We start from the raw sequence: 17,194 nt of genomic DNA, 5'->3' as shown, positions 1-17,194 counted from the left end.
CAAAATACTGTTTGATTTGAACTCTAAAAGTCGTAGGTGGTATGACTCAAAAGAGGAAACAGACTGTCTGGTATTACACACTACTAGTTAAGACGTGCATATATTTCTTTTAAGAATGAAGTACTTTTTGTATATATATATATATATATACATATGTTTTTTATTGGTACATATGAGTGCATACATTATATTCAAAACCAATCAACACAACCTCACACATAGTGACAATAGCTCGCCCACACAAAGTTGGGAGTTTCAGTGTCCTGCCTTTGCAGACTTTCACTGGGCATGCAGCGATGAGGCAGTGTCCAAACAGTTACGGGAAGTGCAGCCCTATAGATCACTAGAGTGCCTGGACCATGCACAATCTGTGGCTTCAGGTGCAGTATCCTGTTCCTGTGCAGGCCAGGTCTCATATCTGGACTTTACTCCTTGGTTTTATGTTTATAATAAATCTTGTTGAGTGTAACATATTTGTTACAAGCTGCAAGAAGCTCTGATACATGTATTCAATGTCGACTACTTAAGTTTGAGCCTAAAGTTTGACATGACCTATCAGTATTTATGTGAGTGGGGGGGCTTTGTTATGGGGTCGTGGTTGCTGTCAACAGGAACTCCTGGACTTGCTGTGTACACCCTTGAGCTAGTGAAGGAAACTGATTTGTGTAGTGGCTTTATCTCTGCTGTCACCCACACATGTGCTCACAAGTTCCACACACTGAGCGGCCTGAGCAGTTAGTATAGACAAACATAATAAACGATAGTACATTAATTCATCATTTAGTGTCTTATTCTATGTGGAAATATGAAAATGTCACTTCAGGTTTTGTTTGGACGTTACGTTAAAGAAATCTACACCAGAACAGGTTGGATAGGTATTTTCCTAAGAAGGCAATTTCCCCAAGACAAACCTAAGTTGCGAAACGTTTGTGTCACTGGGTTAAAATTAGACAGGACAGGAGTACAATTCTCCGTAGAAAACCTTTATAAACTGTTCCTCAGGATGAGCAAGTTTTGGGCGGGTTTGTTGTTCTACAGGTTAAAGTTGTGAGCAGTGTTGAAATCTGTCTCTCTCTTCACGGGGCTCTATTTGCATCAAGGAGGAGCGAGCGTCCTGCGGGGTTTCTCTTGGAACCTGCTCCTCAAATATAAAGCTCCCCCTCACAGAGCAAACACTGAATCAGAGCAGACGAGCGGCGCTACATCAGCACATGCCTGTTTCTAAGTGGGCCACTTGAACACTACATTCACTGGCCCGGCTTTCCGCGTGGGTTACTTTCACAAAGAGTTATACCAAGAATACTTCCACTTAGTGCCGCGCGTAAAGTTTGGGGCAGAGTGCGCGCAGATGGCTGCTCTCATCAGCGCGTACTCGTCGTGGCCGGAGTCCTTCGAGTGTCCTTCGGCAGATGGAGACGGGTCCGAGGGACACGGGCCTCACAGGAGCGCAGTGGACAAGGCTCCGGAGCCACGGATTCGACGACCCATGAATGCGTTCATGGTCTGGGCCAAAGACGAGCGCAAACGACTGGCCGTACAGAATCCGGATTTGCACAACGCCGAACTTAGCAAAATGCTAGGTAAGAAAACAGTATTATTATACAAAAGTATTTCTAGGCTATTAATGACGAATTATAATAAATTATAGTTAATTAGTACTACAATTAACAGTCTCTTGTTACCTTTGTACATTAAAATAAGCTTTATCCAAGACCATACATTTAATTTGAAAATGCTTGATGTAGGGTCTTAGAAGTGACCCAAATATTTAAAAGTACAGTTCAAGTTTCACAGCTGAGTGAGAATTAAGTGGAGAAAAGGCAAAGTTTCTAAAGAAGAGACGCCAACATTTTATCAAATGACCTATTTACACTAGTATTTTCTTTATTCAAAAATGCTTTGGAACCATATTTTTTCTTCTAACAATTAGGAAAACCTTTGGTGTAGGTCTAAACCAACTGCCCTCATTGTCAATAAAAATGCAGTGTTAATAGTTTTAATTAATTATTTTGTTTAAAAGTATGAAAAAAGTTATTGTTGTTATGTTAATACATCATTTTTTTTTTTTTTTTTTTTTTTCAGCAGTTTTAAAACATATGTAAAACATGGTCACCGGCTTGTCACTTTTTCTGACCCATAATTTGACAATGAATGAAATGTTACAGAAATATATTTTGTGTTAAAATCTGTTTTTCCCCCAAATGCAGGCAAGTCATGGAAGGCCCTGACTCCCCCTCAGAAGAGGCCCTATGTGGAGGAAGCTGAGCGGCTCCGTGTGCAGCACATGCAGGACTATCCCAACTACAAGTACCGTCCACGCAGAAAGAAACAGCTCAAGCGCATCTGCAAGCGAGTTGAGCCCGGATTCCTGCTGAGTAGCCTGGCTCCAGAGCAGAGCTCTCTGGTGGAGCAGCGAGTGCTGTGCCACCCTCTGGACAAGGAGGACGGGGGCTTCTCTGGACCAAGCTCAGTTCTTCCCGGGGTCCGGACATTCAGAGATCCAGCCACTTCTACCAGTACCAGCGGCACCAACAGTGGCTTTGACACTTATCCCTATGGCCTGCCCACTCCCCCGGAGATGTCCCCATTAGACGCAATGGACCATGAGCATGTACCCTCAGCTTACTACTCTTCAACTAGCTCCTGCTCCTCTTCCTCAGCCTCGTGTCCAGAGGAGCACCAGAATCACATGGGCAGCCCACCCCCGTACCACACTGACTACTCTCAGTCTCAGGTACACTGCGGCCACATTCCTCACATGTCCCAAACTAACACTGGACTCATGAGTGCCCCTCCACTTTCCTACTTCAGCGCTTCTTCTTTCCCTCAGGTCCACCACAGTGTCCACCAAGGACACCTGGGCCAGCTGTCCCCCCCACCAGAGACACAGGGACACCTGGAGACTCTGGACCAGTTGAGCCAAGCAGAGCTTCTGAGTGAGGTGGACCGAAATGAGTTTGACCAGTATCTGAACTCCACAGGGACAGGCTTCCACCCGGAGCAGGGCAGCACCATGACAGTGACGGGACATATTCAGGTGGCATCAGCTGCCACCACTGGCCCTAGCAGCTCCTCAGAAACCAGTCTGATCTCTGTGTTAGCGGACGCCACAGCAGCATACTACAACAACTATGGCATCTCATAAACTCCACTGGTCTGTCAAAGACACATGGTTCAAGAATAAAGATGCTGGGTTGATCTTGCAGCATAAGACAATGTACTGAGCATGAATGATTGTGTAGAAACACTGGAGGACCCGGCTGCCTCAGGGATGCAAACACTTGTGTGTCACCTCCAGCTGTCCGAGGAACTATCTAAAGACTTGTGCCCCTGTAAATGTCACACTTACTGTTGCCTCCATGGCGTGTACATAGAAATGCTCTTCCAAAAGCTAATTTAAGTGCTTAGATGTTTTTGATGCTAACTGTAATACTGACTGAAGAATATGGTTAATGGCGTTTGCGCCCTGCCTCTTGGGTTTAGAAGAGTCCAGTTACCTCAGTTGCTGTAAAATGGATGAGGTCTTGTTTGGATATTTTATATGCAATCTGTAAGTGTGTGTATACTGAGAAAAAGACACGGAGTTTAAACTACTTCTCAAGTACCTAATATTTAATCATAGCCTCTAAAATGGAAAATAATAATGGCAAATATAGAGTATGCTGATTTAGGTTTGTGAAAGACACTAATTTAAAATAAAGTTCATTTTTACATAAAACAGTTGTTACTTGACCAATACAGGTATAAATGTGTGATTTTCTGTTGTCATTTTCCAATCTCAAATTTCCCAAAGATACATCAACACTTTAATTTAATCCAAATTAAGGGTTAGAGAAAAAATCTCTCACTTTCACCCAATTTATTCCCGACTTACTCCTGGTAAAGACAAAGTTATGGTGCTTTCTCTGCCTTTCTCCTTTCTCATTTAACTCTGATATAACACCTCACCCCTCTACATTTTTTCTGTTTAAAGTCTGAGCTTTTGACAAATCCAGGAGTCGGGTTGATCTTCCTGCATTTTTCGGGAATGGTTGAGTCGTGCTTCTTGTAAAGAGGATGCAGCGGAGGAGCGGTGTTTCCTGCCTGATAAGCAGCCGCAGCTCTCCGTCAGGATGTTTGGGCCTGGCTGGGCTCTGCTTTAAAGAGCTGCACTGAGGGAAGGGAACCGGCCGCTCAGCTCACAGCAGGAAGCTCTGCACTCCTGATTAACATCTGACTTAACCGGCATTTTTTAAAAGGGGCTTCATCAACCTGTCCAGCCGTACATGTTATTCCACATTATAGGTCAAAACATATAACATCCATTTGGTTCTAGAGCTAGACAGTAGAATGAGCATTCATCATGTGGTCAGGAAATGCTGTGCTCATTTTGTCAGGGTTACCCCATTACCCTCTATGTCTGTGGGGGTTCAAAACTCAATGGAGGGTCCATTTTAAGGGCAGCCATATTTTGGATGTCAGGACTGGACGGGCGCGGCCTCAGGCATTTAGCATTGAAAGAGTCGCTGTCGTGGCGCTCGAGTTGTTGAGGTCGTTTTACTGCAGACTCCAGAGATAAAGACTTGATACAATGTCTCAACAACCACCTCAGGGAAGGACATTACAACATATAGGTAAGGACAATCATCAACAATGTGTGATCGAATCAGCTGATGGTATGACTGACATGGTTATGCTCTGGACTACCAAATAAAATGAAAATACATATTATCTTTACAATGATATCAATTCCTTTTATAATCATTAGGATTTAAAATCTGGTACAACTTAAATACATTCACAGGGTCTAAGATATCTGACATGTTACTACAGCGTATTTGGGAAGTGAGGGCAAAACACTCAACTTATCAGAGAATTCTTTCCTTTCCGTCACAGCTGACACATCTATATCACCCGGTTATAGACAGTTTATTTTGCACAACATGACGGCCATGACTTATGCCATGTTTCACCTGAACAAATCCATGTCCATGCAAGGTTTTTCCTAAACGTTATTAGGTGGAAGTCTTTCATTTTCATAAACACTCCCAAATGCCAGATCACAAGATTTACTTTATTTGTTAATTAAGGATATAGGCTGAACAAACAAATGCCGCGTGTCTTTCTGATTGCTGGTTGGCTGTGTTCCAGTCTCAGGTCAGGCTCGTGGAATGAGTCTGTCAGGTAGTCTGTTATGTTTCCTATTTCCTCCACTGCAGTCATGTCACTTCCCTCTGCAAACAAACAACTGGGCCCATCCAACTCAACACTCACTGTCAAGGTAACAGTGTAAAGCTTCATGCGTGATTGAGCCCACTCCCACACAGCTGCATAAAGCATTATCTATGAGGGAGAGACAAGGGGTATGAGCAGGCTGACTGTCTGGTTAGTCCACTGCCCATTGTGTACTTAACAAGTCCACATCCAGCTACCTATGGTGATGGTGACACTGTTGCCATGACGTTCTTTGAGTTGTAGCTATAGGTCAAAAGGAAGTGGCTGATATTTACTACGTGACTAAAAAGTCCCAGAGAAAAGAATGCCCTTTAAGGCTGAGCATTTCTTGCTGCTGGAAAAGTTGACATGTGTTGATTTTTATCTTCACGTTATGCAAATTTGTCAAAATTATCTTAAATCTGAAACCAAAGGAATGGACATGGTCAGGATAAACGGGATGAATTAACAGTAAATGACAAATAATCCATTCTGATAAGACTATTGGGCCTAAATACTTATTTGGCTATTGAAAAAAATTAAATTGGGTTTTATTGCAACAAACATATATATACGGCAACACATGTATTGTACATTTTTGCTTGGAGTGTTTAGCAGCAGCATAATAACCTGTTTACAATTTGTACTTGGCCTCAAATCTGGCCAAAGGAGGAAAACACACACAAGCATCTCACAGCAAGGGATTATGGGTGCAGTTATTCTTCATCTCATTGTGGCTCAACAACAGGCAGCGCGCGGGGTGGCAGCAGGCGTGTACGGGCCGTACAAAGAATGGACCAGACTCGCCGAGGGACAGGTGCCATGTGGCAGAGGATGCGCGCGGACGCAGATGGGGACCCCTGGAAAACTTACGGGACCGTCGCAGCGGCCAAGGGCGTCCCAGCCGTACCTGCGCTGTGAATGCTGCAGCTAACCACCAGCGCCACCTGTTCTGTGCAGATACAGGAAGAGGCAAGAGCACAAGGCCAGAGCGGGACTGCCAGACTGCACAAGGAGAAGGCTAGATTTCCACGCGCTCATAACATAAGCACGGCCAGGTTTCCAAATCGGCTCCGGCACCGCAGAATGTTGGAAATGGTGCACCCTTAGAATTATGGGCTCTCAGATTATCCCATCTAGGAAAAGCAATACATATTAAGTAGTTAACATGTAATAGGCCTAATGTGTTTCCTGTGTAGTTAATGATAGTTGTTTGATGAATTTATATATTTTGAGTAGACATGCTCTTTACTAAGGACAAAAATCTGCAATTGGAGATAAATACTTAAGAATAAATCAGATAAGTGTGTCATCGGAGGCAGATAGTTTACTCTTAGTATAGTAATATTTTCAAAAATCAAATGTATTTTACTGCTATCAAAATATTATTCCACCTTTTGTTGATAAAATCCACTATATATTATTGCGACTGATAATATCTCTAGAAGATGATAAAAAAAAAAATAAAAAAAAAAGGAAAGGCAATTTTTCAAAATGGAGATGTCTGTTTTTGCCATTGGACTTTTCAAACACTGAGTTGTGTAAATAAAGTGCAGAAAATGAAAAATAAATGTGGAAATAAATAAATGTAAAAATGAAATGAATGAAGTAGTAGAAATGCTTTTTCTAAGTGTAGCCTTGAATGTGTGCTTGGCTAATGTAGTAGTAATGTAGGCTAATGTATACTGTATAAATACATTTATTATTTACTCATTGATAGTTTTAGTCACCATTTCTTTAATACATGCCAAAATGTATTCTTGTATTTCTTTCCAATTATGTCATTTTTGCTCTTCCATACCAGCCCAGTGTCTCTGGCCCGGTGGTGTCTGCATGCCGTGGTGTTATCTGCCTTGTTTTTGACTGCAGCATTGTCCCCAGGGTGATGTAACTCTTCACCTCAATGTGGAGGTGGATGTTCCATTGTGCTTCCTAATTGCAATGAGGTTGTTCCATTTAGGAGACAGCACATCCGTATCTGCTACTCCGTTCAAGTGAATCCTCCAAATATCAAAACATGAAGTTTAAAAATGACAGGGGCAAACTGAAACTGTCCACCAACAATGTGAGCAAACATACAAAAAAATCTTACGAAAGAAAACAAACATCTACACATATAACAATAAATAAAAATTTGATTCTTAATTCAAATTAAGGCCGCATCTTGCAATAATATATTTATTTACAAGGGTGGACTAGTCAGCAAGTATAGGCTATTTTTTGAAGAACCAACTAGAAAGACTCTCAGGTTCTATTGTGTCGTCAAGATTTATTTTAAGCCTTTTTAACCAGATTGTAGAAAGATGCACTAAACACATTTCTTCAGAACACAGGTGCTTTACAGTCCAGATAATGATCAACTAATATTAAATTTGTCAAAAATATTTCTTATTCTTTAACTAATCCCTATTAATCTGATTATTATAATATTATAGAGGGCTGTAATCACTAGAGTAAAATGTGCAGTTTGTGTCCAGAGGCTGTCTCTGATCAGGACCTCTTTAGTGCCTCTGCTTCGGCCTGCAGGCACAGTTTACTCACAGCACATCCTGAGCAGCAGACGCTCTAATGATTCAGATGAGTGATGTTATAAGTTTAGTGGTGTGAGAGAGCCCCTTTTAACAGCTACTGGAGAAGAGAGACAAAGCAAAACTCCCGTCAGATGACAGCTTCACAGACTTTCTACTACTCATTTAGTTTATCAAATAATGATCATCATTCAAAAATGTTATTCTAATTTTGTGCTTAGTTTTACTGTGAACAGCAGGAGTACGTATACTTCTAGTTCAATTATTTTATTTTATATCTATCCTTATATTTAAATAATATATCTGTCTTTATATTTAAATAATGTTGTTTTGATCATTATTATCAATAATGCATAAAAAGAAATATCCGAGTCAAAACAGTTTTGCACAAGTCTAATGACGTTAACAAAGCCAGTGCTTGTAAAGGATCTGATCACGTCAGTAGTGACACACTGTATTTCCGCTGCCTTGATGTGCTGTTTACTCGCAGAGCTGTGGTAAAAATGCCAGTGTCCTTGGCAGCGCATCACTTTGGCATCCCTCCCATGCTCACTGCTCTGACCCTTCACTCAGGGTACAATATTGTGGATGTTGTTGATGTCTGAACTTGAAGGAATCCCTTCCTGTTGGAGGCCAGGCCCCACTTCCTTAAAGACTCCACATCAAAAATGAGGCTGATGGAAATGACTCACACTGCGGTCCCCAGAGCGCAGACACTTCGCCAAAGTACGCTGTTGACAGCCTCAAAACAGGATATGAGCGTTATACGTCTGTGTTTATTGCAGATGGTGGAATACTTGAGAGCTCAGGCTGCACTGATAAGAAAATACTGCTGCTAAAGTCACGTATCCACTGACCAAAACTTAGCACATAGCTTGGATCATAACAACACAACTACGCCCTCACCATCTCTCTGCATAGAGCCAACAAACACAAGATTACTAATTTGTTAAAAATACGTTTGCATATTATGTGCTTTGCAAACTTTTATCATGGCAGGTGCTAAGAGACTGCAAAAGCTCATTAATTACAGCCCTCTTGACCTTTCAGCCTAACTTGCAAGACATAACAATACTAAGTCCATTTTCTACACCACAACTAAAACCACCCTGCCAACAGGACTACTTTCATACATTATTAATTGGCTTAATTAACTAATTAGCTTAGTCATTAATTGTTTCTTATGTGGTTTCTTAAGAACAAAAATATTAACATAAAATTCTAATGCATAGTATCATAATTATTTTGACCTGTGTAGTTATTAAATATGTATTGACCATTATGTTTATTATGTAAAGATACATGTCTAAAATAAGGCAGCTTTAGCTCTATCCAGAGGTTGGCTAAACCTGTGCTGTAAGTACAAGAGGATTTGTGCATGTATAATTGTATACTCAGGGTCACAGTTATATTTACTCAGCCTGCGTTTGATCCTCCACCTGCCCTGGCCATGACTCCAGGGTTAAACAGGTAAATGTCAGGTAATACTGTCTGGCTGACATCTTTTACCGTTTAATCTCATACACTTTGCTAAATATTTTGATTTGGTTAATTTTAAATATTGATTGTGTTGTAATGACAAAATAATATTCTTGGAAACAACATCTGCCTTGTTCTGACTTTACTTTAATTGATTTGATTAGCCTGAACTTCAGCTGAACTTGCCACTTTATTGACTCCTTGAAGGTGTCATGGGCTTAGAGGGTCCAGGACTTCCTAGGTGAGGCTTTAGCTCTACGACAAGCCAGGCAGGACTCCTCCTGTGCAGCAATTTTCATTGTAGTTAGGCCTGATATGTGTCATGACAATGACAATAAAATCGTGAATCTTGAATAACACTTATAATTTTTTTCCTTTGTGTCCTTGCTACATTAGTTCACCCTAATTTGCATAACTGTCCTTGTTAAAACCTACACAGATGTGAACAATCAGAAATCAATCAGATTTCTCACATTAGATTTAACTGTTTATATACTAAAACCCCAGAAATTAGATAAGGATTGGATTTTTATGTGATAATAAACTTGTTGGGAGTCTGCTGTGAAGACCTGTTATAGCTGATGGATCACAAGCTCCCGGGCACCCTGCTGTGATGCTTATCCAACTGGCATAAGCCTCCACTAAACAGGGTGTTAGTTTAAACTCAGCCACGCAAATGCAGAGGCATTTTCCCCAAAATTGTTAAGCTATAGTTAGTTGAAATATTTTTTCAATATATTTGGTAATTTGCTAATAACTTATATATTAATTAAAAAAAGGATTGCATGTGAAATTGAACTCAATTTTTTAAAATCTGATCACAGTAAAATGTTTAGACATTTTGTCTTTTGTTGTATTTATTATAAATTAAATTGTACAAAAGATTTTATCAAAATATTTCAAGTTCTTTGAAAGTATACATTTTAAGTAAATTAAGTAAATCAAAATTTTATTAGAAAAATCAGTACATTGATTCATTTAAGTCCACTTTTTTCTAGTAATTATCAAAAGAAATACATTGGTTAAATAGTTTAGTATGAATAATGTATATAATTATTTCTATAACCTTTCAAATGCGTTTAATTTCACTGTTGGGCAAGTGAGCTGACTCAGAATGTTTACTACTTAGTGAGTGTGCTCGAAATGGCCATTGTTACACAGGAAAGCCCAGTCACTGAACAAAAAGCAGCAGGGGCACTCTGTTGAGTCACTTACTGCTGTGACTCAGGCGGGGGTCTTTCTGCTCACTTCAGTCATGAATCACAACACAATCACTCACCCACCTCCTGTCCGCCCTATCGCAGAACGACCCACCAACCACTACCAAGGAGTGAGTGTAACTTCCAGCATCACAGGGAGGGTCCATCATACCGTCTGTAAGAACAAGATAAGGCCTATTCGCTGGGCCTATTCACTGGGCACTTCAGGGCTGCTCCTTTGTCCTTGGAAAGAGTGAGCTGACCCTGGGTAATAATTAGATGCAAGGACATACTAAAACAGTTCTTTATCATTTTACCTTAAAATAACAAGTTTGAGTGAATACAGTTTGCAACTCGTGGTGTTAAGGGCGCTTTATGTTTGTCTCGTACCACAGGTACTACACTTATCTATATATTCATTCATTTGCGTGTGTTTTATTGTGTTTTTTATTATGTTTTTATTTATTTATTTTATTTAAATTTTTACTGTAAATGGGTTGCCTCACCAGATCTGACCTGTGACTTGGCCTCCATTACTAACATCATACTGAGGACCATTCTAGACAAAGCAATAATATCTCCATGGAGACAAGAAGGTGGCAGACTCTCCACCAAAGATGTTATATAATGCATAGATCCTTTCAGTTTGTAATGTCTTGTTTTAGATTGGTAAAGATACTGGACAAGTGTATGAGCAAGACCAGTGTATTGTAATCATTTTTACTTATTTTATTACAATCTATATCTATTGTGAGATTGTGCGTTTGTCTTCTAAAAGTGTGGTTAACTCCATTTATGCAACAGTGCAACTCAAGTCATGTGTCCAAAGCCTCAGCAGCTTCAGCCAATCTGAGAGTGATTAGCAAGGCTTTTCCTTCTATCCTTAGCGGCGCATGTTTGTGATTAGCAGACAGGCCACTGCTGCACAGGAGCTTCACCTGGACGGTTTGCTCAGCCTCTACATCGCACTGTGGTTGAAAGTTTGTGGATGGTATTTTGTAATGTGGGATATGCAGCTCTGTATCAGGTGAGTAGTGAAGTTAGTTAGTAGTAGTGCTGTTGTAAAAGATGATACTAGTTTGGCTAGTTTAGTGCCAATATGTAGCATATAGCTTTCACTTTTTGATGATGTCATACTTTCAACTGGAGGGCTGGGGTCAATATCACCATGGAAGAGTCACTGGTTTTGAAAAAAATATCCACAAAATACTTCTGGTTAGATGTGCAAAACATCTATAGAGATACATTAGCAAAAATAAAATTAAACTGAACAAAAGAGCTGTCAAACATCCAGGTAAGATGCAAGGTCACTACTAGCAAACAATAACATATCATTTATCACACTATAGTGTTACAATACTTATATATTTATATTGGATGAATGCAAAGTTTAGTTTTTAGCCACTTTACATCTCCATTGGGCATTAGCTAGCTGAATATTTTATGTTTGACAAGACAATTCCAATCTTCACTGGCAACTGGTCCTGCACAGAGCAGAGCTCTCAAAGAAAAGTAACTTCATCTAACATTGGAGGGTTTGTACATATAAGCTTTGTTGCTTGTGTTCACCATATTTTAAATGTGAATTTGAGAGATATGGAAACATTTAATCAATTAAATCAGGCTTTGTGCCTCATAATTTATAGACACATTTGCAGCTTTGGTGATTTTTGATTTCATCTGTATGCTATTAGTAAACTATACTTTCAATTACATGCATGCCTGCCTCCATCATGGCAATATCATTTTATATGAATCCTCTCTCAAAAGTTTAGCTTCAATTGTGATATTGGGTTAACTGTGCTATGCAGACATTATGTCCTGATTACAGCATTGGTGTGCAAACACCATAAAAGAATGATTATACAAGAATAAACATTAGAGCACGCACTACATCTAATCATATAAGAGATGTTTCTTACCAGTAATTTTTAGAACAATGCTAATGCAGAACACAGATGTCTGCCAAACATGCTCTTTGGTTGTGTCAGTCAAGCTTAGCCCATTTTAGTGCAGTATAGAATCTAAATTTTCACACTGGTCTAAATGCACTCCAATTCCATTGCATTGTATTTATTGGAGATATTTCTGTTTCTTAAAGGTAATCCGAGCTCACACACTGAAAAGATGGCTCAGTGTCCTCCTGTGATAGGGACAATCACTGAGGTAATGTCCACTTTCACTGCTGCACAAACATAAGCCTGTTATTTTAAGTCAGGGTTTATTTCTGTACTGCTTCATCCTCACAACATGTAACAACCATGGTCTGCAGGGTACACTGCTTTACGGGTATTTTTAAAAAGAACAATGAAAGCTAAAACTCAAAAGCAGTTTTGCATGTGTACAAATTTTTTTTTCTTCCATTTCTGTTTCTTTTCAAGCAACTTTAACAGTAAAGCGTGACATCTGGCTGCATATGCAGTGTTAAATAGTGTTAATTGTGTGATTTTATACTGTAATGAATCTGACAGTTATTTTTTCACTTTTAGGTTCATGTACATTCACTCTGGAGAGATGTTTGATGCGAAGTCTTCTATAGGATTCATGGAGCATTTTAACCTCTCCCCTGAGGTCACTCTTCTTCGCTAACTGAGGGACCACTGTCAAGGGATTATAATATGTCTCACAGACACCACTTCCAGTGCTTTCAGTGTGTGAATGGAGAAAATGTCAGTAGATCTTTATTTTACTGCCAGCATCATGCCAGCAGGTTTCCCCGGATCCCTCCACCTGGTGTGGCAGGGCACTACAACCCTCATGAGGACTGCTGTGTGTGCTCCGAGTGCAGACATGCCCCAGCCCTGGAGACACTGGAGCCTCTGTACCACGCACCATGCTACTTCCACCATCCCCTGCACATACCCCGGAGACCAGAGCAGCCCCCCGAGGCCCAGCCGGGGCAGGATCACCACATCCATCACCACAGGCACCACAAGAGGGTGGTGCTGGTGAAAAACAGTGACCCATCGTGCAGGAAAACTATTGTTCTGCACCGGAGGGGTCTGCGCAGTTTGGGCCTTTTTCTGGAGGAGGCCTCTGAACTCATGGACTACCACATCAGGAAAATGTACACTCTGGAGGGACGTAAGGTAAAGCTCTGATTGCACATTATATCCTTCATTCAACATTCAACTGCTCAAATTGGTGCAGTACTAGATTCACTACCAGAAATTCAGTAAATCAGCAAAAGAAATATTGCACGTTTTAATATACTAGGCCTTGTACCAGAATATGATTTTAAATTCTACTTTATAAAACTATATATATATGTATATGTATGTGTGTGTGTGTGTGTGTGTATATATATATATATATATATATATATATATATATATATATATATATATATCCCTCACACATTTAGATTGTGGCGTCTCTAAACCACATTTATCTTGCTCAGATGAGAGCTATTTTTGAAAAAGAGGAAACGGGTCAGCAAAGAAACACTACTCTCTTCGTTTGATCCAACAAGCATCTCAGAAAAGTGTCTTCTACTGGCAATTAATTATCTTCACCACAGCTCCATGGATACAGCCATTCATCTGCCTTTTACACAGGCTTCTATATTCTAAACTGCACTGTCATCAAATCGCGTTACACATGCAAGCTCTGTTAACAGAAGTCTTTATGAAGTGTTTTAGGATCACTACATGTCAGCAGCATGCATATCACTTTTTTAAGTATAGAAATACAATAGGTGCTATAATAATATGCAAAATGTTTCAATGTATTATTTATTTTCTGTTTTTGATTAATACATAATAAATGAATACATAGTGATTCATATCCAGTCCTTTTTATGCTTGTTCCAAACACAGTGACAGTTGCAGCTGACCATTGCAGGAATGCACTGTCATCTGGTGAAGACATGCAGAGCTCATCCTGGATTAGGGTCATTAACTGTTCCTGAGTCACTGCTGGACTCTTAGCCTTTATTCAGCTTAATGTAATGCCACTTCTGGCTAACCTGACTACCCTGACCTAAATTCACAAAGGCAACAATTTTGTAAATATTATTTTGGCAATGCAGCTAATAAAAAAAAAAAGTCTAATTATTAAAAATGCTTGATGTTAAATGAGAAAATGTAATGTGCAAAAGTCATAGAGATAATTAAAACATCCAAAAAATGTATTTGCCACATATTTAATTTATTTTGTTTTTTTCAGATTGAGACTGTCCAGGGTCTGATGCAGAGCCCCACTGTGCTCGTGTGTGTAGGACGAGAGCCATCTCATCCAAGATTTGCAGACATTTTTACCAAAACATCTGATGACAGATTTCCAAGTCTTGTAAAAACGCACATGGAAGATTGCTATGACAGTATGTTTAGCAATTAGTTGCTTCCCTAAATATGGTGTTTCTTGTAAAATAAAACTAATATGCATTTGTTTGTTTTTTTCTGTGTTGGTAAAACAGCAAAGGTGGATTCTGCACCCAACCCAGTCAAGCACTCTGTGTCTTCAGACAAGTCTATACCAGATGGAACAGAATCACTTGAGAATGACTCCAGTCCCAATGCACAAGACAGATTGAGAGAAGACGACATTGAGAAAACTGTCTGTGTGAATAAAGATGGCAGCTTATCAATGGAAATGAAAGTGCGCTTTCGACTTCAGAATGATCAAACATTACATTGGTCAACACAAGTGACAAAAACCAATGAGAGATCTTGTGATCCGCTAAAATCACACAATCATCTACTTGACGGAGAATCTGAGGATATCTGTGCAAATGAACACAACGAAGCTTACATGAATAACTATGAAACACACCCAGGCTGCACTCACTGCAAGGAGCCCCACAGAGCACATTCCTGCAGCTCAGGTGCATCTGCCCAAACAAAGGTCTCCAGAACAACCACGATCGAAAGCAGAAAAACCATATCAAGATCAAGTGAAGACAATTCAGAACAAGTGGTGGAGACCGAGCAAATCTTCAAGGCAACTGAAGCTGTGGAATACTGTACTATTACAAATGGGACCTGCTCACCCAAATCCATAGAGCGGCCCCCCTCAACAGATGAAACAGTACAAGACAAACCTGCTACCGTGGCTCCAACACCAGAAAGAGAGAAAGATCAAAATGACGAGGAAGTCACTGATCGCGCTGCATCAAGGGCAGGCTCAACAAATGAAGACACACCATCAAATCATGGAGACCGAGATTCTACTGGATCAAATAAATCTTCTACCTCCAGAAGTTCCAAAAAATCTTATCCGTGTCAATGTGACATATCTAAAAATAATAAAGCACCAAGTCCAGGCACATCTGGAGTAGAACATGATGTAGAAAGAGAACAGCCAAATGCCATGTCAGTCAAAACCGACATGGTTGAGGGACCACAGTGTATAGAAGAAGAAAAACAAAGTGCCAATACAGTAAACAATGAAATTTTATCAGAAACTGAGGTTTTGAAAGATATACAAACGTCTGACAACCAAACTCAAGAAATACCCTCATGTGGTCCCTGTGATTCTGAAAATATTGAAAAGGACAATGAACAAGATGATCAAGTGGAAAATTTAGAGAGTGAAACAAAGGAGTCAGCTGGAGATGTCCCATTAGAAGCTGAAGATGAAACAGAACCAACCATCTCTACAACTCAGGAAAGCCCAGACAACATGTCAAAGGAGACTGGTGAAGAGCACGAGATACATGATCATGACAGAGTGCCAAGTGTGATGTCAGCCAAATCAAATACATCCTCAAAATCTAAACAATCAAAAATTTCTCTTAGTTCAGACAAGGAAAAAGAAAATCAAGAGAGAGTTAATAGTGTTATGTCTGTTAAATCATCTAAATCACATGGAGAAGATGACCAACCAGCAGAAGAAACTCAAGTGACAGACACAAGAGAGTCAAGCACAGTTGACCTAAATGAGACTGCAACCCCTACAGAAAGACCACAAGGTTCTGTGAAAACGTCCATAGGAAATAATGATACAGATGCTGAAGATGTTAATGAGAAACTAAGCAGGTCAAACAGCTCAATGTCAGTTAAGTCTAATGTATCTGCAAAGTCAAGAACATCTAAAAAATCTGAAGTCACCAGTGAAGTTCAAAGTGCAACTGTGGATGAAGTCTCAGAAGGACGACCACAAAGCAAGCTGTCAGTCAAATCTGCAAAGTCCGCAAAGTCAAATCGATCTGTAAAATCCAACAAAGAAGAGGCTGCTGACTGTACAGAAACCCAGTCAATCAAATCAGAACAATCAGTTAAGTCAGTCAAGTCAAACACAACAAATATTTCTCCAACAGATGCAAATCAAGACTCTGTTCCGTTAGACGATACACAGAGATCACCAACCGTTATGTCGAACAAATCAACAAACTCTAATGCAACTACAAAATCAAGTAAATCAAAGGATTGTGAAAGTGGTAATGTTGAGGTGAAAAATGAAGAAAGAGTTAAAAGCTCAATGTCATCTAAGTCAGCCAAGTCAAGTAGCTCAAAAAACTCAAAGAAAACTCAGGTCAATGAGAATTTAAATGCAGAAGAACAGACTGACAAGAGAGCTTCAAGTAGCTTGTCAGTTAAATCAGCCAAATCAAATGTTTCTCACAAATCAGAGACATCCACAAAGACAACCACCAGTGCCATTTCAAATAAGTCTGGTGCTTCAAAAAACTCTACAACAAAGTCCAATGTCTGTGAAGATTGTGGAAACCTTGTTGACAATGATAAGGAACAAAATGTAGAAGAAGAAAGCGAAGAACGAGGAAGTACACGGTCAGTTCAGTCAGTCAAGTCCAGTTGTACTGTGGATGCAAATACTGAAGAAAGACCAACAAGT

General features: G+C 39.9%; 1 protein-coding gene across 2 annotated transcripts; it reads left to right on the top strand.

The window, feature by feature from the left end:
* The first annotated feature begins 1,045 nt into the window (after nt 1-1,045).
* On the top strand, nt 1,046-3,249 carry sox7 (SRY-box transcription factor 7). 2 transcript variants are annotated; one of them, XM_055149490.1, is made up of 3 exons: nt 1,046-1,580; nt 2,208-2,734; nt 2,831-3,249. In XM_055149490.1, the coding sequence occupies exons 1-3, from the start codon at nt 1,349-1,351 to the stop codon at nt 3,143-3,145; spliced, it is 1,074 nt and encodes a 357-aa protein (XP_055005465.1). In that variant the 5' UTR covers nt 1,046-1,348; the 3' UTR covers nt 3,146-3,249. The 2 variants fall into 2 exon arrangements, with proteins under 2 accessions (XP_055005465.1, XP_020781399.2); XM_020925740.2 differs by having other exon boundaries at nt 1,052-1,580; nt 2,208-3,249.
* The last annotated feature ends 13,945 nt before the right edge of the window (nt 3,250-17,194 follow it).

The sequence above is a fragment of the Boleophthalmus pectinirostris genome, unplaced genomic scaffold (genome assembly GCF_026225935.1).
Source record: "Boleophthalmus pectinirostris isolate CB_2022bp ecotype Guang Dong unplaced genomic scaffold, ASM2622593v1 HiC_scaffold_13, whole genome shotgun sequence".
Classification (NCBI taxonomy): domain Eukaryota; kingdom Metazoa; phylum Chordata; class Actinopteri; order Gobiiformes; family Gobiidae; genus Boleophthalmus; species Boleophthalmus pectinirostris.
The sequence above is the reverse complement of the archived record's forward strand: the minus strand, read 5'-3'. Positions and strand labels throughout refer to the sequence as shown.